This window comes from Filicampus tigris, chromosome 15, assembly GCF_054856515.1.
Source record: "Filicampus tigris isolate MCC_2025a chromosome 15, RoL_Ftig_1.0, whole genome shotgun sequence".
Classification (NCBI taxonomy): Eukaryota; Metazoa; Chordata; class Actinopteri; order Syngnathiformes; family Syngnathidae; genus Filicampus; species Filicampus tigris.
Genome location: NC_141231.1, coordinates 11,285,920 through 11,311,445, shown reverse-complemented (window position 1 = coordinate 11,311,445; position 25,526 = coordinate 11,285,920). Strand labels below are relative to the sequence as shown.

The 25,526-nt window shown below is 40.2% G+C and overlaps 1 protein-coding gene and 1 long non-coding RNA gene across 3 annotated transcripts in view; one reads left to right on the top strand and one right to left on the bottom strand.

Moving 5' to 3' along the window:
* Positions 1-7,129: 7,129 nt before the first annotated feature.
* fibcd1b (fibrinogen C domain containing 1b) overlaps positions 7,130-25,526 on the top strand; it is a 93,210-nt gene continuing 74,813 nt past the window's right edge. For both annotated transcript variants that reach the window (XM_086054000.1, XM_086053999.1), the window contains exon 1: positions 7,130-7,545. In XM_086054000.1, the coding sequence (XP_085910126.1) occupies positions 7,498-7,545 (48 nt within the window). In that variant the 5' untranslated portion in view covers positions 7,130-7,497. The remainder of the gene's footprint in view (positions 7,546-25,526) is intronic.
* LOC147135471 (uncharacterized) overlaps positions 23,135-25,526 on the bottom strand; it is a 116,901-nt gene continuing 114,509 nt past the window's right edge. Inside the window, exon 4 of the long non-coding RNA XR_015089897.1 lies at positions 23,135-23,209. This is a non-coding gene — a long non-coding RNA (uncharacterized LOC147135471). The remainder of the gene's footprint in view (positions 23,210-25,526) is intronic.

Genomic DNA, 25,526 nt, shown 5'->3' with positions numbered 1-25,526 from the left:
ACAGGGCACCCACAGCCACCATCACACAAATCAGGCGAGTGTACCACTACACCATCAGCAACCGTAATCTCAAAATAGCATTAGACGATTTGAACTTCCGCATCAGCGTAGCTTTTCTAACTATTGTGTAACATTATACACTGAATTAGCCCAAATAGGATCAGAATAGCATGACTTCGCCAAATGTAACATGTAATTATTGATTAACTAATTTAATAGTATGCTATTATGTGCTGCTAAATGTAATGAAACACAAACAGATAAATGAGCTGGAATAATATAGACTAGCGTGAAAATGTGTCGTATGAGAAAAACAATACAACCACTGGTTAAATTAACCCAAAAAGTGTTGTTAAATATAACATTCCAAACAATAAAACATAAAACGCAACCAATTTATGAATTAAATTAGCACATGCTGGCTAATACTTTGCTAAAGGTAGCAAGCTTTTGCTTCACTTCATCTGTGGTTTCAATTGAATGATGCTCCTCTGAGACATTTTGTACGCAATTTTTTTGACTGTCAAATTACTCCATGTGGCGGATTTTGGCCATTTTCCTCATATTTTGAAGTTATAATCTTAGCCGGTTCCCCCCCTGGGGCTGTTCGCCGCCACTGTGGCTATGTTTAGCTTGGTCCGCATGGAATTCCAAACTCTGCGAGCTTGGCTGACAAATGATTCTTTTGGACTTTTCTTCAAAAATCTAGTAGATGGGAGGCTTTCAGTAAAATATTACTGTTAATGACAAAAAAGAACAGGTAGGAATTTTGAGAAGGGCGCATGTTTAAAGTGAACACCTCCATTTTCTCCCTTTTTAAAATTCTTTGTAGAAACGAGAAACTGAGACCAGTCAGTCGGGCTCTAAAATGATGTTATGTAAGAGTGTCATATGGATTAACCCATTTTCAATTACACACTAAACAAATGGAAACAAAATTTCCATTTATTAAGGGAAAACATTATATCGGGATGTAAAATTTAGTTTTTTTGTTGTTTTTTGTAGTGTGTGTTTTGCCAACTAATGGTCAGGTATGCATATTGCATATTTCAATGAGATTCATTCATAAAACTCTTCTAAAACACAAAGGAAACATTTCATGGTCCCTCCTCATGGAAAATTTGCAAACATTTGCTAATTTGCTTTGACTTTGACTTTCACCTGTATCCCGCACTGCTTACACTCATTCTTCGGCACTATCGGATTGACTCCTTTTTTTTTTTTTCCTGACCCCAAGATGAAAGAACCGGAGTCACTTTCATCCCGATCGTCGCTCCTCCGTCAAGGTGCCCACCCACCCCCCGACCCTCTCCTTCCTTCTCCCGGTAACCACCATAATGTTTCAGCCGGTGAAAAAAAAAATGATTTTTACGATTTACGACGGGTCATTTTCATTCTCCTCGGCTGCTGAGAGTGTGCCGGCCAAGGTGGTCCATTTTCATTCTGTCCATTGGAATTTCTTTCCAACCGCAAAGCTCGGCGCCTGTATTACAGGCCGCACGGTCAACGGGTGCACCCGATTCCGACTGGGAGAAGAGTGATGAAATCGTTGTTTTGGAACGCGTTGGTGATAAAACAGCCTTTTCTCCCCTTAGTTGACTTAGCACACGCTCATCATTTCAGAATATTTACACGCCTGGCTGTTAAAGCAGCTACCTTTTCCCACCTTTCTCGGATGTAAATAGCCTGGGGGTGCCGTTGTGTGCTTTAAAATGAGCTTTAGTGTGATCATGTATGCAAGGGATGGAAGCAAGAAGTCTGCCTCTGATGAATGTAGCCTGCCAAGGAGTACAGGAAATGGTTCAAGATAGACAACTCATATTTTTTTTTTTTGGGGAGACAGGGGAATAGGGTATACTGGCGACTGGTCCCGACTAACCACCTGAAATTTATAGACAAATTCACACCCAAGGACAATTTAGAGCTTGAATTTACAGTTGACCTAATTAGCGCCCAACTCGATTAATCAGCTGGCAGATTTAATTGGCTGATATTATTATTTGAAAATGGGCACAACTCAGCTAATATTTGTCAATTGATTTTTTTCGCGAGGGTGGGGGGGAGGGTTGTTGGTCACATGAACACATTACAACATAAGAACAAACACCCCCACCACTCCCCCCCAAAAAAATCATCTTAAAAAAAAATCTGCCAATATAATTTTGTTTTTTATGGTTTATGTTGCAAAGTTAAAAAAATACTAGAGATCAAAGTAATATACATTAGTCAAATGTTTTGTCTGTAATTCATATAGTTATTGTTAGTAAAAAGAAGTATTGTTTTTCATGTAATATTTTTTTAATTACTTGGCCGATTAATCGGTTATCAGAATTCTAGTCTGCCAAACATCAGAATCCGCATTGGCCTCAATAAATCCATATACTGTCAGGCCCTACGCCTGATATGACTTTTGATGAAAGAAGCGTCATAGGTCTTCAATGTACCGTCCTAATGTGACGGTTTTTGGGATGTGGGGGGAATCCAGATTCAAACCATGAACTTCTCAACTTCAAGGCAGATGTGCTAACCACTAGTTCACCATGCATTTGCTTATCACCAAAATACTTAAAAGCCTACACTTATCACCTTCATGCAAACGTGGCAGACTGAAAATAAATCCGAAAAGCACTAAATCGGAATTTGCCCCTTAGACCTGCAGTGTAAATCCCAAAATGCTAGCTAGCTAAGAAGCACAACAAATCACACTCAAAGGTTGAAAGTTCCAGTAATGATTTAATAATAAGAAGTGCTATATTCGGATTAGTTACCTGCTTAATTCCCAATCCGCTCGAGAGGTGCGTATTGGACATAAAATGGAGCATTAAGGCTAACTTATATTCCTTCCACTGGGATCCCATTAGACGTAATCTTGTTTAAGTCGTAACCGAAGCAGGAAGTGGTTGCCCCCCTTCTTCCCCTTTACCCCCAGCGGGTGTCACCCTGGGGGGAGGCCCTGCGGATAATTGCACACCGCTCTGAAGACGAGCCGATTGGCAAACATTCCAGAGTCATTCAGGTCCAAGGGATTCCCATCAAAGTCCTCCCGGACTGTAAAATTGGTCCTAATTTCGTAGGAAAAATTACTAGTAGACAATGCGCTTTTTCTGATTTATACTTCAAAAGCATACGTATTAGGTGGGATCTGTAAAAATGATATTTAACAATGTCAGCGGTATTATATAATACAATTCATGTCATTAGTAGTGAGATTTTTGTACTAAAATAACTTATTAGAATAAACGTAATTTATGTGAGTGGTGTATTTTAATTTTGTGGAATTTTGTACGAAAATAACCGGTAGAAAACTTTAATAAAATATTATAGATTATACTTTGAAAATATATTTGGTGGGAGGCATTGTTTTTGCTTTTCTACAAACACATTTATTGGAGTAATATTAACCGGTGTTTGGGTTGTATTAAGATTCATCTCAATTATTTCTACGAACACATTTGTTCTAATAATGTTAATTGCTATTTGTGGAAGATTACAATTATTGTCAATTTAAGTTGGATTTTATATAAAAATAACTTATAGAAAACATGTTTATTTTGGGTCTTTCTTTAAAAATCTGTTAGAGGCCTTTATTTGCACAAATATAACGCCTATCTATTTTGTATGGAAGCCCATTCCCGCCAGTATAAAAAAAGAAAAATCTGCCAGTAAACAAAAAAAAAAGAAAAAAAAAAGTCCACTGGCGGAAACAGGCTTCTGCAATTAAAAAAAAAAATTTTTTTTTTTTTTTTTTTTTTTTTTTACTGGTGGGAATGGGCTTCTTCCAAAGGAAAAAATAAAAATAAAAATAAAAAAATTTTTACCGGCGGATTTCTTTTTTTTTTTTAACTGGCGGGAATGGGCTTCCATCATTTTGTAGATTTTATATGAAGAAAATAACCTTTGACTGAGGGAGTGCCAGTCAGACCGCCCCACCGAAGCACTTCCACACACTCGTGAAGACGACGGACAAGCCGCTCGTAAAGTCTTTGATGGCTCATCATCGTCCCAAAGCTTTTTATTTTCTGTCATGTGACTCCATCTGGCTGATTGATAGTTCATCGGCCCCCTTAACGCCTCGCCATTAGCAAATGTCATCTCTCTCCAGGAGTAATCGGAGATGTGTGAGCACAGTGTTGAATAAAGTAGTTGTTTAGGAAATGGAAGAAGGAATTGAGTAGGATTTAATACAAAAAATAACTAGTTTAAAACACACTTATGTACTGCGGCACTTCGGGAAATCTATTAGTGGGGACGTTTTATGTGGGAGGATTTTTCTTTAAAAATGTTACAAAAAATAAACATGAAAAAGTTGACCAAGAATGTTGCCTCAAAGTTTAAACCAATTTTGGAGTTGTCATCATACGTGATGTTGCCATCTCACGCGACCTCATTTTAGCCAGCGTCAAAGCATTAACCCTGCTTTATTTATTCTAGTATTCTAGTACTCTAGTATAGTAGTACAACAATATTTGACCGGTACAAAAGCTCAATTTTCTTTGTAAAAGTCTCTCAAGTCAGTCTCTCAAGGGAGAATAAAATGGAAAATAAAAAGCCCTATTACTTGTGCCTTAATAGCACCATTTTGTTTGTGCTTCTTTCTGTTTAAAAATAAATCATCTTATCGTCTGTTACTTTTGCTACTTTTTTTCTTTTTCTTACAAATTACCAACCAACCTGGCATTTTGAGGAAGGGCAATCCAGCTCATCATGCGTGAAAAAAAAAACCCCAAAGGTGAGAGGAAGAGGAGGCCACATCTCCAACAACAGGTTGCAATCGCCCAGATTAACCCGCTCATGCTCGGAACCCCCCTAACCCCCCCCCTTTTTTTTTCTTTTTTTAAAAATATGTATTACACCACCTTGCCATGACATTCTGAGATGCTGCCAGAAGTGGGCGCACTTGCGAGATGGACGCCGTTGGCCCGATAAGCTGCGAAGGAGGCATCCACTATCCCCCACTTCCTCGACCTCCCCACCGTCTGCTTCCCGCCTGTCAAGTCGCTCCTATTATTGTTGTTATTGTAATATTTCGCTCCCCTCCTGCACCCCTTGAAGCGCGAGTTGGCAAATTGAACATTCGTGCGGTTTGCCTGCCATTTGTGCAAGCTGTACGCTTTTCCTTGACACCCCCCCTCCCCCACACCCTGCGGGCGTGCAAAGAAATGGGGCGCTAACTGCCTCTTTCACCTCAGTCGATAGACATTTTTCTGTTATTTCTTTTTATAAGTGACGCCAGGCCATAATTGAGCCTTAAACCCATGAATGTATTTTTTTCCCCCCTTCATAGTGCGATCAATAATCACAGGTCAAGATAGCACAATAATGCTGAACGGCAAATGTCACAAAAAGATGATAATCGATACAAACAAGCTACTCAAGAAAATATAGTGCAGTTACTATGCGAGCGGACGGCAGAATATTTTAAATTGAATATCATTCATTATGCTTTAAAAAAAAAAAAAAACGATCTTTCGAGAAGTCCACCAAAAATGTTTGGTATTTGAGGAGCATTTCAGTCCTTGGAATAATAGGATAGATTTGAAAATGATGCTACGGTCTATAAATCACTGAATGTCTCAGGTCAGGTCATGAATACATGAGAGAAATGACCGTGTAATATAAACACAGTAGGATCCTGATGTCAGAAGAATCAGATCAATTAGTGGAGCCCAGAGTGCAAAGCAAACATGATGAATCAGCATTAGGTGGTTACGCTGCATGGAAATGGAAAAAGATGCCAATAGCCCCAAATATAAATGCTTTAAAATCCAGGTTAAAAAAATGTTGTTTTTCTCCCCATACCTATGATTAAAGTCTTTCAAAGCATTTTGAAAATCAATTTTCCAAAATCTTTTTCTTGTACTGTATGTTATTTTAGTAAATGTCGTAAAATTATTCTCTCTTTTTCCCTTTTAAAAGCTTTTAAACTTGAATTCCTTTGGTTGAAAATTCCTTTGAATGTTGTATTTTCAACTACTTCATGTGACGCACATTGAGCTACCTTGTGTATGAAATGTGTCATATAAATAAAGCTGCCTTGGGAGAATTGTGCACATGCTGCCACCTAAATGTATTTGTGGTTAATCAAAGGCACTTCAAATTGTGGCAGGTGTGTACTGACCTCCATTTAACATGAATTTGAATATGATTGCTTAATTCTAAAGGCAGTCACATACTCCCAAACCACATTCGCTGACACGCATTTCAGTCCCAGAATTGCGCAATGCAGTATATATGTCTCTGATGCTATACCCCCGTAGCCAGGAAAATGCTGGATCAAATGAATTGCTCATGATGTGACAAAACATCACAAGCTAGTTCCGCATTGTGGAATACCAGAATTATGTTAGCCTGTATTATGACTTTGACACAATGGCCATGGCATTTTAACTTAGACTGGTTCCGCAGGCGAGCGTCTACGCTTGCTCGTATCTGTAACTTCTTCTGTCTATATTGTAAATGCATAAATAGTGTGCTGCTTCTCCTAGGTCACTCTCGTGGAGAAAAATAAATAGCACCGCGTCAGCCCCAATAGATGTCGGCCCACCAGGCATCTGCCCTGTTTCTCAGATAGCTACTCCAGCCTTGGAAGCCAGAAATTTTCTAGGTCCCCATTCTGTGACATAAATACTTCACATTCTGGTCCCGCCATTGTGCGACATTGGAATACCTTTGGAAAAACTGCCAGGTTCACTTTGTTACACAATTACGACCTGGTGCACCCGTGCCCAAACACCGCCGACCCCCCCCCATGAAAAAACTGTGACCCGGGACCTCTATTACGGTACCTCAGGAAAATTTCCTTCCCGTCCTTTCTCTGGAAAAAGACCATGCACTTTCGATCCATCAAGATGCTTGTTGTGACGTCCCAGACACCACCGCCCATACATTCCCCTCCCCTCCCCTCCCCTCCCGGAGGCATCGCCGTTAATGTATAATGTGTAACACATGATGACAGCTCATCATCATCGTCATAATCCTTATGCTCATGCATGTTGAGAACCCCATTTACTCATTCACACATACTTAGTCTCACTGTGCTCTGATGTGCATAGGATATAATAGTGGACTCTTTCTCACGGAGGACGGCTGGGGGTGGTGGGCGTTGATTGACTGGCGGGAGGGAGCGCAGTAGCGCAGCGGAGGAGCGCGCGGCTCACTCACTCTCTTTTGCTCGGAACCAGACCCTGCGTGGATGTTGCAAAGAGGAAGGAGCTTCCGTTGAGAAACTACACCACTGGAACATAAGACTGCTTCCCCCCAACGGAGTAAAGGACTTTTTCTGTGGGCGCTTTTTGTTTTTACTTATTCATTTTTACAGAACATTCCCTGCGGAATAATTAGAAGCAGCACTATACCATTTAGTGCAGCAGACGCCGAAGACGAAGTTCCACGCAAATGGAGTAGAGACTGCGGGACTTGCACGGCTTGGATGTGTTCGCGTTGGTGGATGTAATGCGCAGATTCTCCGCGGGACGCTGACCGGCCGATGGGGGAAACATGGACACCTCTTCAGAACTCGAAGACGGGACTCGCCACAAGAACCAGGTGCGTGGACACTATACGTAGAAAACGATGTGCGAATGCGCATTTACCACGCGTGTGCTAGAGGTAATAAGTGCGGACATCCATTCACCCATCCCTTTCCCCGGGCGATGGCACCCGCGCCCCGGCTTGGTGGCGAGATGCCCGGTGTACATCTCGCCGCAAACCCCGCTGCAGACAACCTATACCTGCGGGGGCTTGGGAGACACAAAGCTCCTTTAAACAACTGCACATGAGGGATGTTTTTAACTAAAATAAAATCGAATTTACCTGCAATGTATTAAATCTGATTTTTTTTTTCTATCGTAACTTTCGATGGGGTTTTAAGTGCTTATGCACTTCACATTAAACGACAGGGGGCGCTTCCCCCTCGCTCCCTGTGTTTTGATATTTTGCTACACATACTGTAAATATTGGTCAAGCAAGTTTCCACAAGGTCACAGTCATGTCACAAGCGGATGTGCAGGCTCAAATTTCATGACGCCGATGCACTTTCCCCTATTCTGAACGCATCGGATTATCATCATCCGCACAAAATGCCTCCTCTGAGTCACTGTGGGGATGCTGAGAATTGAGAATTCCAGACATGCAAGTGCTGAGAATCAACAGAATTATTCATTCCTTCCTAATCGATATTCCACTAGCCGCCCAACCCCTCTGTTAAATGTGTGCTGTCAGTGTTCTACATGAATCCAGAAGAATTTCACGAAGATATAGCACTTACCTGTCTTGTCCAATCACATTGCTCTGATGTCACGCCATTGCTGCTCTTCACCTCTAGAGGGCACATTTCAAGACTATTTTGTGACTAGTGTGTGATTTAATTAAATTCCTTGTTGGATGCTTTTTTTGACTCACTTCACAGTTTTTTTTTCACCAATAATTTGTCACTTCTACTTTGAGAGCAAATGATCACATGCAGCATTTTGGCAAAGTCTGGCAGGTTTTCCGATGATATCCGCCCACCTCCTCATCAAAAGGGGAGCCTGTGAGTCATTTGGTGGCATCCTGAACTGCTCTCAATTCATATTGACTCAATACTTAAGAGGTAATTTGTCATGTTTGTCGTCCGGGGTAACCGTGATACTTTTCTGGAGGCGCCGATCAATGACCCTGCAGGAATTGAGCGCGCAAACGTTGCGAGTGTCGTATGAATGGCTTTAAATTACGAAGGGAAAAGCAATACAATTGTTGTATTTTTACTAGCAGCTCGAATATCCAAGACAGTATAAAATGTCGAGATTAATCAGAATATACACTTTTTAGTGCAGCTTTTTCTTTTTTTTCGGCCATTTTCATGGAACGTCCTTCTGTTAATATTGTGACACTAATGTTGCAAAAACTAAGTCAAAGTATTGACTTTTCATAGCCAAGTATAGCATTTTTGGGAGGGCAAAATGTTGAGTATTTATCAAAATATGTCGGCCATTTTTGTGGAATGTGTTGTTGGTTGCTGGAGAAATAACAATAAAGCCCTAACTGTATTAATAAAGTGAAAAAAAAAAGTAACTTCATCATGCTGACAAATAGTGGTTTTGGGGTGGCTTATTGAGTTTCTTGCACAGCATGTCTGTCATTTTTGTGGAATGCCTTTCTATTCTTACTGTGATACTCACGTTGAAAAATAATTACTAAAGCCCTAACATTGTGGAAACTGTGTCAAAAAGGAATATTCTAATGTCAAGATATGGTGTTTTTGGGCTGCATTAACACATTTTTAGCACAGCAAAGATGATGTTTTTTTGGTATATTTTTTCCTGGTATTGGGACCTGTATGTTGCAAAAAAACAAACAAACTGCAATACAGCATTGACTTTGTCAAAAAGTAGCATGATCATACCCAGAAATAATGTTTTGGGGTCGCATTGAGTTTTTAGCACAGCATATTGGCCATTTTTGTGGAATATGTTTTTAATTGGTAGTGAGATGCTTGTGTGGCAAGAAATAACAACAAAACAGCTCTAACCTTCTAGAAACGGCTCATTGTTGCATTTTTATGGCTGAATAGAGTTTTCATGTCAAAATGTAGATTGTTTATCATCATATGTCTGCCATTTTTGTGGAATGTGTTTCCATTAATATTGTTGCAAGAAATAATTCCAATCCAGCGCACTTTGCCTAATGCTTAATTTACGCAGCCAAATAGAGCATTCATGGTGGAAAAATGTTTTTACTACAGTGTGTTGGCCATTTTTATGGAATGTTGCTCATGTTACGAAATATCTATACAGTCCCAAATTTGTGAAAATAAAGTGCATGGCAATTTTTTTTATGGTAACTTAATACAAAAAAAAACCCTAAATAAAATTTAAAAAAAAATAATGGCAGAATGTTGCATTTTTGTGGTGACAAAATGTAGCACGTCGGCCATTTTGGTGGAATGTGATAACAAGAATGTGCGGGGAAAATCGCGCTGTATAACTTATCTATATATTTTGGGGGATGAAATGGATGGTGGTTTTAGCAGAGTCTCTCCACCATATTTACGTAATATGTAACGTAAAGGAGTCACAGAAAATCTGTCTTTTTTGCACCATTAAAAGAAATACAAATTATAGGCTGTCCTCCATATTGGTGGATTACTCCGGGTGTAAAATTCTGAAATGTAGTTTTATTACTAAAGCGTTAATTACTTTAAAAAAATAATAATTTCACGCTTTTTTTGTCATTCGAAGACATATTTAAAAAAAAAACGATTTATTCCTTCTGGGAAGGAAGAAGAAAAAGAAAGCGGCTATAGTCATTGAGATAAAGAGCAAGCGCGAATGACTAAATGAGAGTCTAATACGGCGAGTGGCACAACTGCGAGGATTAAAGGCAAAAACAAGTCCCAGCATCCCAGAACGCTCGCCTCCGATCACACGGCGTTAGGGAAAGCCGCCAGATGAGCCGGTTGCGATTTTCTCCTAATTTCCCATCACACATTTCTGGCATAAAATGTTTAACGGAAGTCCTAGCAACTTTTTTTGTCCATTTTTTTTCACTCTCAACATTCGCAAACCAGCAGGGGGGTACCAAGAACATAGATCTTCTCTTTTGTTTCAACGCCTCCCAACTCTGCATATTTGATTTGCTGCCGGAGGTGCGCTGTCACCCCCGGTGCCCTTTTTGCCGCAGATGGAGGCCAATTAAGAGGAAAGCGCGCCTTGAAAGTCTGCCGGAATCTTAAATCTCCCGACGGCAGACGGAGGCAGCTGGCACGAGGCGGTCAGATACGTCGCTAATTGAGACTTAAAGAAACAAACATGACTGTCAGCCCGTTGCAACTTTGAGACACCGTCGCATTTGTGCTGCCAAGTGCGGTCTGAGCACATGTGAGGCGTTAATAGTCAAAGTCCAAATGTCACACACAAACTTGTGAATTATATATTGTGTTCCTCCACTAAAGTATTGTTTTTTTAATGGGCTTTTACTAGAGCACGACTATGAAGATATTTTGGTTCTGATTCCAATTTTTGGAAGAGATACCACCCTACGACATTTAAGCTATAACATATGTCATACGAACAGAATTGAATATAATGTAAAGCATTAAAGCGGAAGTCAACACAAACATATTTTTTTTCAAGAATATGTTCCCAGCAGGCCCACTAGTTGAAACACGACATTCTGATTAATTTTTTTGTGCTGTGGAATATAAATTAAGCAGCAACATGCACTCGTTTTTAGCCATCTCTGGGAGCGGCCATTTTGTCTTCCGTTGACTGAAAATGACATCACAACCGCTCACAACGACCAGATTCAGAAAACAGGTCAGCCGTGATTGGTCGTTGTGAGGAGTTGTGATGTCATTTTCAGTCGACAGAAGACAAAATGGCCACCCCCAGAGATGGCTACAAGTGGATTAACACTTTTTCCACAAACACAATATTTATCAGAATGCCCTGTTTCAACTAGTGGGCTTGCATAGAACATATTCTTGAAAAAAAAAACAATTTGTGCCTCATGATTAACCTTGCAACTCCTTCTGGTGTGCAACTTGGCTGCCGGGGGCAATGTAATACAGTTATGAAGAGAAAAATGAAGAAAACTATCAGAAGTACTGTAAGTGACTCTGTAAACTGCAGCAATATTAGCCATTTACTGTATAGTCACGCCTGTTATTATTGTTATTGTCTGTCTACTTAAAAAGATTCACACACTAAGAGTGTTGATGCATTTTGTTAGGCTGTCTATGGCATTTTGCATTGTTGACATTAAGCTAAACTGGCTTCATTAAGGCCAGTGTGTTTGTTTTATGTGTATTTTGACACGTTTGACATTAACAAGCAACAGCAATCAATCCAACACTATTCACTGAATTCTTAATGAGCAATTAAGCCCCTAATTGATTACTAATCGCGTCCACATGACTTTGCGCCACTCTCCCTAGGTCTCTCCTCTTACCGTTTACAGCACATTGGCCAATTATCTTTTTTGTGTACTGTTCCTTGGTGTTGTATTGCCCCTTTGTGCTCTCAAGTAGCTCTCTTGTTGACGTTTGCGCTAAACCGGCTTCGCCATTGTTCCGCAACAATGACGCCGCCGCGCTCCATTCTCCGCTCTATTGCTAGGGTGGCCTGCATGTGCTCAGCTGGATGCCCTTGTTTAATTTTTTTTTTTTTTTTTTTTTTAAAGTCTCCAATGTAGCACAGTGGTACCGACACAATGGTCAAAAGTGTTTTCTAAATTTCAATTGGATTAAAGGAAAAACAGTTGGGAGGACTGAGAAGAGTATTACACACGGACGCATACACGCATGCTGGTTGAGAAGTGTCTCGGAGGAATCGCCCATCAGTTTGGAAGCAATCAATAGCACTCTGAACAAATCCAAACTTTTCCAAAGCACTAAAAGTCCTAACCCACCTCGAAATCGATGGCACGCCCACACGCGAATGTTTCAAGGGGTAGGTCCTCTTCGGGTGTAAAATTTAGGTACACTAAATCCAAAAATACAAAAAAATGCCTTATTCTACCGCAGAGTTTCTCAAAGTGTGGAGCTTGGGGCCACTGGAGGTCCTCCAAAAAACAGGATTGGTCCGTTAGTAGAGAAGAAACTTGAGGAAGATTTCAATTCCGATTATTGGTATCATTATGCCATGCAGGTAAACTGCTAACAAATACTTTCCAGCGCGAAAACTGTCGTGAATTATTGGGTTGGGTTACAGTAGCTCAACTTCCCCTCTTCAGACAGGAAACTATCGTATTCTTACTGTGACATTTTTTGAGACATTTATTTTCCGGAAACTGAGACCAAGAAAAGTAGCGCTCAGACTGACAGCCCAAATCCCTGTTCTCTAATCGTGTTGATGGCAGCGAACGAGTTCCTGTTGGATTCAAAACCTCTGCTTCTAACTACAGAGTAGTTTTTCTTTTTAGTTCAAAATAGCTTAATTTAGCTAGAATCCAACTGCTAAAAAAGGTGGCGGCAATTCACCAAAATTATTTGCCAACTGCCACAAGAAAGAAGAAGAAAAATGGAGGAGGAGAAGAAGTAGTAGTCATGGTAACTAACGTATCACTAGTTTAGCATGAGGCATCTGCCAGAACAAGGATTTACTATTTACACCACCAATGGGTGCAATAACCGACCAGGATTCTACCTTTGGCTATAGTGCGAGGTGGAATTCTAGTTAAGGTAAGCCAATTTAAAACAGTTTGCTGTCAATTATCTGCTATACTGATTTAATTTTATTTTATTAACCTAGCTACCACAATGAGATAACAAAAAGTAAGTTTACTGTCAGTTGTCTGTATTCCCCGTGTTGATAACTTGCCACAACGGGAAAACAATAAGTTTACCGTCAGTTATCCATTATACGTCTGCAGATAACTTGCCACAATTGGGAAAACAAACCTTGCTTGCGCACAAAATAGTTTCCTCATATTAATTTGCATCGTGCTGGAATTGAGAAGCGAGAAAAAAAAAAAAAATGACTGGACAAAGCGTGTTACAAAAGCTTTGCTAATGCTGTCAAGTGACTATGAAAAAAATGCTGAATTAGGTAACGGAAGCAACTGGAAAAAAAAACCCCATTTAGATTCACGTTCTTTCATAATAAACAGTAAATTGAGGATAAGTGCTTTATCAAATGGCTAGACTGTGTCAAGTAAAAAGCTGTACAGTACGTTGACAAAGGCCCATTTTTTTTAATGCAGGTCTACCTAATAAAGCGCCTGGCGTTAGTTGATTTCTCAGCTTCAGCATCACGCGCCGGGGAGCACAAATCAAGGTCACGGGCGTGAGAATGACGCCGCAGGTCGCTATATTTATGTACCGGCTCCGTGATCATTCGCCGAGCTTAACAAAAGGCCAGACGTCCTGAACACTCGAGGCGAGCATCAATCCGGCCGACTCGCTGACTCGGCTCGCAAATTATGTGACACTCAAAATGCCTCTCCGCAAAAACGGTGAAATTGAAAGAGTCCGCATTAAAACACTCGCCGGACGACAGGCGGTCTGATACATTTGTCAAGTATGCTACATCTACTGTATGCAATAAATAGCATGAACCCTGGTAATAACTTATTTGTCAGTCATCCGTTTGAGAGAATGTTGGTGATGCACAACACCACAAACACACAATATACAAATCCCCCAAAATAAAAAGGATAAATTCATACAAAGTAAATAACTAAATACATGGGAATTGAGTCACGCAGAACACCACAAAAACAAAAACAAAAGTAACTAATACGATACAAATACAACAAATGATATAATGATTCAAATAAATGATTACATACAAATGAGTGAAAACAGCCAAGTAGATTAAAGTTAAATTGAAAAATGTACGCAAATAATAGAAAATACAATAAAACACAAATAAAATAAAATATAGGCATGTAAATGGTGTGACACACAATGCTAAACTGAACATGTAATGAAATAGTCATCGTAAATTAAATTGACAGGCTAACAAAGAGCATCAGCATTGTGTTGTAACCCTCTAAGCGACTGATATTTAACAGGACTGATCAAACTCACAGGCATATATTCTTTATCGTTTGCCAAGAAAATGGATAATATCAGTATGTCTGTATTGTACTGTCCCCCAGTGACTGAGGCAACAAAAAACAAGCAACAACAGCAAAGAAAACGGTTTCATTCCTCTAAATTGTATTTGTCATTATTCTGTTTTTATAAAGTAGCCAAAAATATTATAAGCAGTTTTTTTTTTAAATTGAAAAACACTTTAAAAATTATTTCTGGCATTGGCATTGAGAAGACTTGAATGTCCTCTTGTTGTCACGCAAATGAAGAGACGTGGACAAGGAGGACGATGACATGCTCATAATTGTTTCTGCGGGCTCAAATTGACGCTGACGCGTGCAACGGCTGACTGGGCAATTTTATACCGGGAACGCTTCTTCCACGTCAGCATGGCGCAGCAATAAATAATTAACCTTGCGTAATTGTGTTTGGGAACGCGGCATGCATTTACAAGCGAAAAACGCAGACTTCAATAAACTGGAAAATGCCAAGAGTTGCGAGGGAGAGGTTGTACGGAGCTGATCTTATGTGGACTAGCAGGCAAGGATGGAAAATAAAGAAGTATAAATACTTTGTTACTGTACTGATGCATGTATTTCAGATTTTCTGTACTTGTACGGATTTATTTTTCTGCTGACTTTTTTCTTTTATGCTCGACATTTGAAAACAGCTATGTGTACTTTTTGCTCCTTACATAGCAAAACTGAGCATAAAAAGGTAATTTAATTATTACTTACTGATAATTTAAGCAAAATTCCCTGCCAGTAGAACAGAAAATGTGCTAAAAAAATAAGTAATGCCCGATGGCAACCAGAAAATGAAATGAAATAAAACATTTAAAAAGTTGGCGCGCAATGGTTAAATTGCCGATTTCAAAATAGTGGACATCAAGCTACCGCAAGCTCAACGAAAGGCCGACACACTGCAGATAAGTAACGCACAACGTCATAAAAAATGGAATATAAAATACAATAACATGGAATGAAATTATTGTGAGATATTATATAATACTCAATAAAACAAATGCATACCTGTCAACTTGTACGTTTTCCCCGTATTTTATACGTTTTTTTGATCATTTCAAATTGGTTACGCCGTATTACAATTTTTGTATGGGGAAAAAAAACATTAAAAACTTGTTTTTTGTTAGTCCGATCTCGTCTTGCCCATTTTGGCTCTAATCCGGAGCGTCCGTTAGCGATTCAGACTGGAAACTTCGGTTGACTTTCATGAGCAAAGGTATTAGGTTGTCTTATATAGTAGCCGATTCGTTTTGAAGGAAATGCTTATAAACAACCTTCTTTGAATAAAAATAATCGCACAGTGGAATATGGTGGAATAGCGGGCAGAAAAGTGCTGGTCAGTCCTATTGTTAGCTAGAAGGTGTGAGTGTGCATGTGTGTGTGAGAGGAGTGCTTGTTAGTGGATCAAAGAGATAACGAGCAATTACTGTCAATGGCCTGTGCGAGTGAGAGCTGCTTCACATACCAGGCCATTTGCACCATTTTTCTCAGAGACCTCGTGATGACGTTTGACTTTTCCACCTTGCATTTGAAAACACGTTACTTTCGACTCCTTACACTTAAAAACTGGACTTGAAAAAAATGGATAGCTATATGTTAGTATTACGTATACATATATATTAGGAATATATTACTTAATTTAAGACCCATTTACCTGCTAGTAGAACAGGCATATTTGAGGGGAAATCAACCCAAACACATTTTTTTCAAGAATATGTTCCCAGCACGCCCACTAGTTTAAACATGGCTTCTGATTAATAGTGCGTTTGTGAAATATGAGTTAAGCAGCAAAATCAACCCCTCTTTACCCATCTCACGGGGCGGCCATTATGTCACTTCTGTTGACTGAAAATGACATCACAACTGCTCAGGGCTCAGGAAACGACCAATCACTGCTCTGGTTCAGAAAGCAGGTTAGCCGTGATTGGTCGTAACCTGAGCCCTGAGCAGTTGTGATGTCATTTTCAGTTGACAGAAGTGACAAAATGGCTGCCCCCAGAGACGGTAAAACCAGGTGGATTAACTCTTATTCTACAAACGCAATCTTTATCAGAATGCCTTGTTTCAACTAGTGGGCTTGCATAGAACATATTTTTGAAAAAAATGTTTGGGTTGACTTACCCTTTAAGCTATCATAGCCAGCCAAGACGACAAGTAAGGTCAAAGATCCGAGGTGGAACGTAACCAAGTTCAAATACTTAGTTACTTTTGTTACTTTGAGTGGATATTTGTACCGTCTGTATTTTGAAGCTTTGTTTTTTGGAAAACTTTAGACTTTTATTCCCTACATTTGAAAACATTTGTTAATTTTTTGTGCCTAAAAACAAGGGAAAATGTATTGCAGTGCGGCATATATTATTTAATTCAAGCCTCAAAACCCACACGTATCACATAAGGTGAGAGGCAGTGGTGAAAAGTAACCACATGCAAATGGCCACGCAACCACATGCAAATATGGTTACCCCTCATCCCCCACCCACACACACCACACACGCACTGGTCACTGTACGTAGTTGCCTCAGTACAGAATGTGAATACTTTAGCCATCTCTGGTGAAGAGGAGGGCAAGGCCAGACAAGGAAGGCCATGGACGCACAGATGAAAGAGAGGAAATTAAAGCAGAAAGCTGATTAGAGTGACACCAGCGGTGTGAGTAGCAGGAGAGCAGGGGAAGAGCATCCCAGAGTCCCGGTGAAGGTCCCGCGTTGGCGTCCGATAAAAGGGTTGGACCAGCTCAAGAGATAATGACACGCAATCTTGCAACTTTTACATCATGACCAAAAAAAAAAAATTGAAAAACTGACCAAAAAGCTTTTAGTGTAGTGTATGTACTGATAAAAAAAAAAAAAAAAAAAAAAAAAAAGCACTAGTGCTGTATTTTGAATATTTAATGTTATTTTATCAATATTCCTCATTAATTCCTCATTAAACTCTGTAAATACTACTACTACTACTACTACTAATATAATAAATAATAATAAAACCAATCACGGCTCAGATTCAGAGACCAGGTCAGCCATGATTGGTCATTGTGAGCAGTTGTGATGTCATTTTCATTGTCGACAGACAAAATGGCCGCCCCCAGAGATGGCTAAGAACGAGTGCATTTTGCTGCTTAACTTATATTTCACAAAACGCAAAATTAATCAGAATGCCGTGTTTCAACTAGTGGGCCTGCTGGTAACATATCCTTGAAAAAAATATGTTTGGGTTGACTTGCGCTTTAGAAAAATTAGAAAATATTGAAATTAAAACATTTTGTCTAATTTTAATTTTAGAGACACTGAGGTGCTTTTTTAAAAAAAAAAATTTTTATAATCACTACTACTGCTACTAATAATAATGTTTCAGAATTACATATGGCCTTTATTTTCAGTCCTGCAGAGTGCAGAGCGTACCAGGCATCTATTAGCGGTACATAGTGATCAGGGGAAGGCCTTTAAAACAAACCGGCAGCATATTCTCCCACACAGGTTGAAAGTGAAGCTAGCTTAAAAACTAGGAAAGGAGACGAATGAGATCTTTGATCTTCTGACTGCTCACCCCTCAGTCACCAAACCGTCGTCTTCTGCCTTTGTCGTCTACAGCTTCAATTTCCCCTTTGCCTGATTTTTGGCGTACAGTATTCCACTTCTCAGGGATATTGGCTCCACGTATGCACGCACATGCCGCAGCACTGGTTTGCCGACTTAAGTGTAATCTATTTGCCGGAGAGAGTCGACCGATGTGCTGGCATATTCCCCCCAGTTTCCGCTCTTCTCCGCATCCTGCTGAAATGGGAGAATCTGTTTGCATCATTTTCAGCATCTTTTTGTGTAGAATGCAAAAGTATCGGGACAAAGCAAACGATCCTGTTAAAGCTTCTCTTTGGATGATGATAGATTGGACATTTTAGGTGATAGAAAACTGGAAAACGGAGGAACGAATCCAAATAATGGACAGTGAGGAAAAGGACAGCGGTGGGAGGGAATCAAGTACAAACACTTTGTTACTCTACTTTTTTCAGGTATGAGTATGTTACTTAAACATTTTTTTTGGGACGTTTGACCCTTACTCCTGACAACAACTGTAGTTTTTAATCACTAACACTACATTTACTAATACAATCAAACACACCACACCTTGGTAGTATAACGTTAGCATTTTGGCTAACGAGGTAACAGCAGCATCACTTTAGTTTACAGATAATACAATGCATTGTTAATCGTAGTAAACTAAGTTGTGGTGGTTGATTTCTGAGGGATTTACATGACTACACTATCTAGAGTTTTCTTTTTTCTTTATCTGGGTTAATTTTGGAAACAAACAAAAAAAACAGGATCATATACTGTAGCTAGCCTTGTTAGCTTAGCTGGTTAAGCTTTCCGCAGATGGCAACAAGACTTCACGTTAGTAGCTTAAAGTTAGCGTTTTGGCTAATGAGCTAACAACGGTGGGTGCGTTTGGAAGTGTGCGCCCAGCACGCTTGGTTTCATTTTCAATCTTTGGAACCGCAGAGCATTGTTCGAATGAACCACTCGGTTATTGAGAGTGCTGGTGCGCTCTCCTGCCGCTCCAACTGGGTAAATGGAGCGGCCAGAGCGTCAGTCAGTACAGATGGAAACAAGTATACCATCTTAGAGCACATTGTATTTTTTGGGAGGATTAAAACGACTATGCGGACGACTGCATTGCATAATTGTAATTGTAAATGTCAATTTGGTTTTTGGGAGCTGGGGAAAGAAAATGACGATAACTAATAAGTGAATTAATTAGACTTTCAGATCCGGCGAATCATGAAAGATCAGTGTAATCGAGCGTTAGTCATGTGGCTGGATCTGGAGCAGAAAAAGAACATGGCTTTGTGTTTTCGCAGGACAATTGCGGCCAAATCAGGCAGGAGTACAGAGAAGAATACTTGGGCGGTAAGCCAGAGCATCTGTTGATGTTGGGAATTTGGCATCTGCCCCACTGTTTGCTGAATCGGGCTCTTTTTGTCATCATCGGGTGCCCAACTGGCAGAGTGGTTTTGACTGAGCCGCCTTTTGCTCTTTAACTTTCTTTCCAGCCGCCGCACGATTGCTTCTCGACCCGCTCCAAATGGAGCAATTTCCCACAGTCAAACATGGCCATCATCGCTTAACAGATAGCCAATCCCAATGAACTCGCTCATGATGAGTCTTTCAGGAGCTCCGAACGTGATCGGCGTAGAAAGAAAACTGAAAATGTATGTATGTTCCAAACGTAATGCCCTGAACCTCATTCAGTAGTGCCTCCAGGACAGTTGGAAAACATTAACCCCTACCACCAGTTACACTCAAGGACACAAAATTCGGTTGACTTGTTTATCATTACAGGACGCACGAAAAAGGAAAGTCGAGAATTTTGTTTTGAAGCAACCATTTTAATGCAAACTCTTGGGAAATTTACCCAAATGAGCCACAATTCAAAGCAGGAAAAAAAAAATAGCCGTCAACACCAGATCCACCAATAGACTTGAAAGTGGGTGGACGTGTATCCTGACAGAACACACGAAAAAGTCTCAAGGAACATTCCCAAAATTGAACAGGAAGTTTCCAATTTTTGTTTGAAGCAAACATTTTGGCGCCGACTCTGACTAGGAAAGTGGCTCAAATGAACCACAATTCTATTTGCAGTTTCACTCGTCGTTCAGGTTGGCTGAGACTGAAACGGGTGAGCAAAGTGGAGAGTCGCTTCAGGGAGAGAGAGGTAGCAAATGAAATGGTGCGTGAAAAGACGACAGAGGCGAGGTATTTATTGCCACTGTCTTATTAAATCGCTAAGATAAACGGGCTTGTGTTTCTCCATCTGACATTTCTTCATCATCAAAAAATCAATTGAGGATGTGTGTCATTATTTCCAATGCACTATCGGATTTAAGCTTTTTACTAGGCCCATTCTTCTTTGTTTCCGCCTAGCAACAAGTAAACCAGGAAGTGGAAGATGATATCTGTGAATTTATATTGTTGGAAAGTCAAGTCCAAGGGAATCTTTATTTCATTGGACCCGAGAGGTAGCTCGCTAAAATATGTGACGATTAATCATTCATCATTGTCGAAGGAAACATGTTGATTTGTGTCACTAGTCCTACCAGCTAACTAGCTTCAAAGCACTACAATTGATCATTCATTATCTTAGAGCTGTTTTATGGAGTCATTTCCTGGTTCCCGACAACCCTTCCCGTCTTTTTTTCCGCTATTTTTTCCAAATGTAAATTCCCGATAGTAGTTAATTAATTTACTGTGCTTGGTCATTGTTCACTTGCCTTGCAGCAAGTGAACAGGAAGTAGATTTAACAAGAAGTAGACAACATAATTATCGTTCATTTAGTGCTGTTTTGGGACTCTTTTTTTTTGTTTGTTTATTTCCGGGGTAGAATTGATCTGTTTAAAAATGTAGCCGATTTTAGCAGAGGTAGCCAGCAGCAAATGAGGAGATGTCTGAAGCAAAAAGATCATTTTTGTAAAAATATGTCTTAGGCAATTATTTTGAGAAGTTGACAACTGATTAATCATTTTAGTGCTGTTTTTGTGAGTCATTTTGTGGTGTAGTTTTTCTATATTTATTTCCAAATCTCAAGTTCCAGTAGAATCTTACAAGCAAACATTTTGATGTTTATCATTGGACTCATCAGCTCACTACATAAAATCTACTACAATTTATTTTTCATCATTTTAGTGCTGTTTTGGTGAACAGTTAATTGGTTCTTTTCAACCCTCCCAATACTTGATGGGCCTATTTTTTCTGATTGTCCCTATTTCAGATAATAGTGAAACTTTTGTACTTGTCTTTTTGATTGTTTCTGTGGAGGACGGACCAGGAAGTACAATTAAAGAAAATCATTTTCTTAATATTGTAGGACCTGCTTCCAAACGATGAGCCACTTGTTACTGGAGTGTTGTAGTACATTGTTGTCTGAATAGAGATGTTCCCAGTAAGTAGCCAACCACTGTTGGTTTTTCATTTTGTAAAAAAAACAACAACAGCTATATCTGTCCAAATTTGCAGCAGATCATATTTTCGCTGGAAGAAAAATTCTCTATCATTTGCAACGGGAGCAGAAGCGATAGTGTTTTGCACCGCCGGGCTTGTTTTTCATTAGCGGCACTGGCAAACGTTTTTTCGAGCATATCATTCCCGACGAGCAAAAGCTCCCGCCCCCTGGCTACGGCTGAAAACAAGCAACATATTTACTATTTCCCTTGTTTCCTCTGGTGAGACGCTGCACTCCTCTGCAATAGCAATAAAATTGGATATGGAAATGGTAGACGGGCGCAGGTCACTACTTTCTGCTGATGCCGCGCAACTCGGGCAGCGCGACGGGGTCCTCGGAGAAAACTGACACGCTGATGTGGACAGCATCTCTGAGGCACGCTGACACGTGAAACTTGGCACATGCACCCAAATGCAACCCCCTTGAAGCTGCAGGGTGGTGCAGAAAAATAAAAAGGCTCACAGTGAGTGAGTTCAGTCAAGAAGTAATCTGATAGTTCCTTGTGCTCGTGCCTAATACTCCTTTCCAATCCTCCAGGGGGCGGCGTTTTGACTGAGTTATAACAGCTCTACTTTGGCTAGCTTCAACCTCTACTTTCCTGTTTCCCAAAATGTCACATTTGAACATTTTATAGAAGACTTTATATGCATTTTTCTCCGCACCATTTAAAACGGTTCCAAGGTATCTGTTTGAAAGCCCGCGTGAAAAGACAAAGCAAATCCATGATTTTGGGTGGAAGTGGCCCCGTTTGCAGGCATTTTTGTCCGTGTCCAGGTGCTTTTCAAAGGCGAACCCGCCCCTGGAGATTTTTGCCCATTGCTACTAGAGTGTTCCCTTGCTACTTTGCGGTTCGGTTCTTGTGGCTACAATCTTTCTTTCAGCTTTCAGCTTTCATTTGTGACCATAACGTAATCTATTGTGGGTTACCTCGTTATTTTGTGGGGGTTCTTGCTATTTTTCTTCCTTCCATTGTCTTTTTTTTGTTTTGTTTTTTTGACCATTATGTTAGAGCTTGTCACTCCCCAAATCCCCGTTTTCTCATTGTGGGTGCGTTCGGAAATACGCTCAGAGTGCACTGCTTCACTCACTTCACTCGTTTGTAAATTCAGAATGTTATTCAAAAGTGCTGTTTGGTTATTCAGAGTGCCCCAAAAGATGGAGTACCGCAGCACAGTGCTTCAGGCAGTACAAGGAAAACAGAGATGCGAAATCCAGGTCCAGAAAGTAGAAACCCTGCTACAATTTGGCTTCAGCCACAGGTGCTTCTACTCAACCGGCAGGTAGACGAGCTCAGTTGATTAGAAGCACTTGTGGCTCAAGCCAAATTGTGGCAGGGCTTTTACTTTCCGGACCTGAATTCCCCATCTCGTAAGGAAAGTAAACACTTCAGTAAACAAATAAACACAAGCTGCTGATTATAGGCTGCGTTCAGAAATTAATGTGAGAGGAGCTTGCTCTGCCTCTGGCAACAGACGTGGACGATGAAACGTCCACTTAATAAGTTTAGCTACATTGATGTTTTTCTTTTTAGCGTAAAAGGGCTTACCTTAACCAGAGTCCCTCGTTGCATTGAAGTCAAAGGTAGAATCCTGGTAGGTTCATGTGACTTTTGGCACTGTGGGTCCTTGTTGTGGAACGCAAAAACTAGTTCCTCTGACTACAGTTCTGCTTCGTCGTCTAAATGGAAGATGAAGAAGAATTTCAGATGGACGTACGGAAGTAGAATAGTCATGGCAACTGGCTTTCGGTTTCCATAATAAGGATTTACAACACCGGCATTTATTCTTCATTTTGTATTTTAATATTTAAATGTATTAAGTGTAACAAATGTTTAGATAGGTGGGAACCATGTGGGGGTGGGGAGGGTGTAATAGCTTAATAGAAGCATAAATGTTTCATGTGTCGTAAAATAGCAGTGGCTGATTATAATTACCACTTTAATATCATTTCAAACTCATCGTACAACATTACTCTTAAAAAAATAGATCGCATACAGATGATCAGACCAGAAGTTAGCATATAAATTCGTATGCAGAAAAGACTGTTACTTCCACAAACAACCCGGACTAAACTTATCTTAAACTTCTGGAGTTACTCCTCAAGTTTGTTGAGTTGAAATCTCACAAGATTTGCTGGAGTCTGGTGCATTGCCACACAGGATGTGTTTGACCTTTCAAATGTGGAGCGATGCAGTTTCTTATGTATTTCAATTAATTTCAATACAGCTTCAGCGCCGCTTTGCCGGCCATTCTCTCTTCCCCCGAAATTCTAAACGAGATTATTTTCCCGGCTAATCTGTCAATCATTTACGTCCAGTGTCGGGAGTATTCTTTTAAAAGCCCTTCTCAAAGCACATCTACGCTCTCTCTCTCTATCTCGTCTGCCATCTCCAGTCAAATCTCCCTTACGCATGCCATGACTAATGCATGAAGATGTGAGAAGGATGGGAATCAGCTGCCAAGAGTACTAGGCGAGCGCGCGTCTGATGTCAACAAATGTCAGCAATTACAATGTGCACACAAAGAATGTCAAGACTATGTCACCCGAGCTGGTGACGGAGGGAGTAATTGCCGTGTAATCACTGACAAATTGTTCCTTGGACTTGACGAAGGCTCTGTTTAATTTCCCTTTCCTTTTTACAGTATTCCTTTGAAAAAAACTCACCCAACCTTCGTCTGTCTTGGGAAATGGAAAGCTGCCGATGGTTTGCCAAGCCTTCTATGATGTGTTAACATAAGAAATCAATCAGGCTCACACACCTCCTGCAGCCCTTCAGCTGCTATTGATTTATCACCAGTGCGCCAGAGATGAAGAGCGACTCTTGCAGCGTTTTGATGCCCGAGAGACAGACAGAGAGATGATGGCGGGTTTGAGGCTCGAGTTCGAGGGGGAGGAGTAAAAAAATACATGCCCGACAAAGATACAGGAAGTGTGCTATTTTGGTTCAGGTCATTTTCAGGTATCCTTCAAAGCAACGTGTCCTCGAGATGAAGAGTCTGAATATTTGGAAAATTAAGCCCTCGAAACCAGTTTCAAGTTTGATGACTGACCACAAAACTCTTAGTAACTGAGGTCCAAGAGATCTTAAGATCTTTGTCAGTTTCCCTTAGAACATGACATTTGGTAGGCATATCTGTCACGAGTAGACCACAAAAAAATACTCAAGAAGTCACGCGTGACATGGGAAGTCTGCCTTTTTGTTTAGAAGCAGCCATTTTAGGCTAATTTTTCGCCATTCTAGTCCTGGAGTGTTTATCTGATTCCTACAAAATTCAAATTACGTATATTAGACAGAGAGGCGACTCCAAATTAAGAAAATGTTGTTTTTCTGTGATTACATGTGGCTGGAGCAGAGTGGCAAACTTTAATGACTTGCCGTAAAACACGGAACCCTAATCTCAGCCCACTAAATTAAAAGAAAACGAAGTTAATTACTAAGCAGCATTAAAGTTGGGGATCATCTCTCTAGATGTTAGCTATTAATCAGTTCTATCCCACTCTGGATAATAATAACAAAAATAATAATAATAATGATAATAATAATAATAATAATAATTCATTTTATTAATAGACGCCTTTCAGAGGACTCAAGGTCACTGTACAACAATTAAAATATGTACAATAAAATAACAGAACATAAAACATCAATTAAAATAGCAAATGTCATGGGCAACATTAAAGTGAATAAGGAGACCGGAATGTGTGTGTTTTGAGTCTAGTTTTAAGGAGGGATAATGAGCCTGTGTTATGGAGGTCAGGTGGTAGTGAGTTCCAACGACGAGGGGCAGAGCGGCTGAAGGCTCTGTCCCCGACAGTGATCAGTTGGGCAGAAGGGACGGAGAGGTAGAGGGAGGATGAAGATCTGAGGGAGCGAGAGGGTACAGCAATGTGAAGGAGCACCGAGAGATATGGGGGAGCAAGATTGTCTACGGCCTTGAAGGTGCAGATCAGTATTTTGTATTGAATGCGGTACCGGACAGGTAGCTACCAGTGG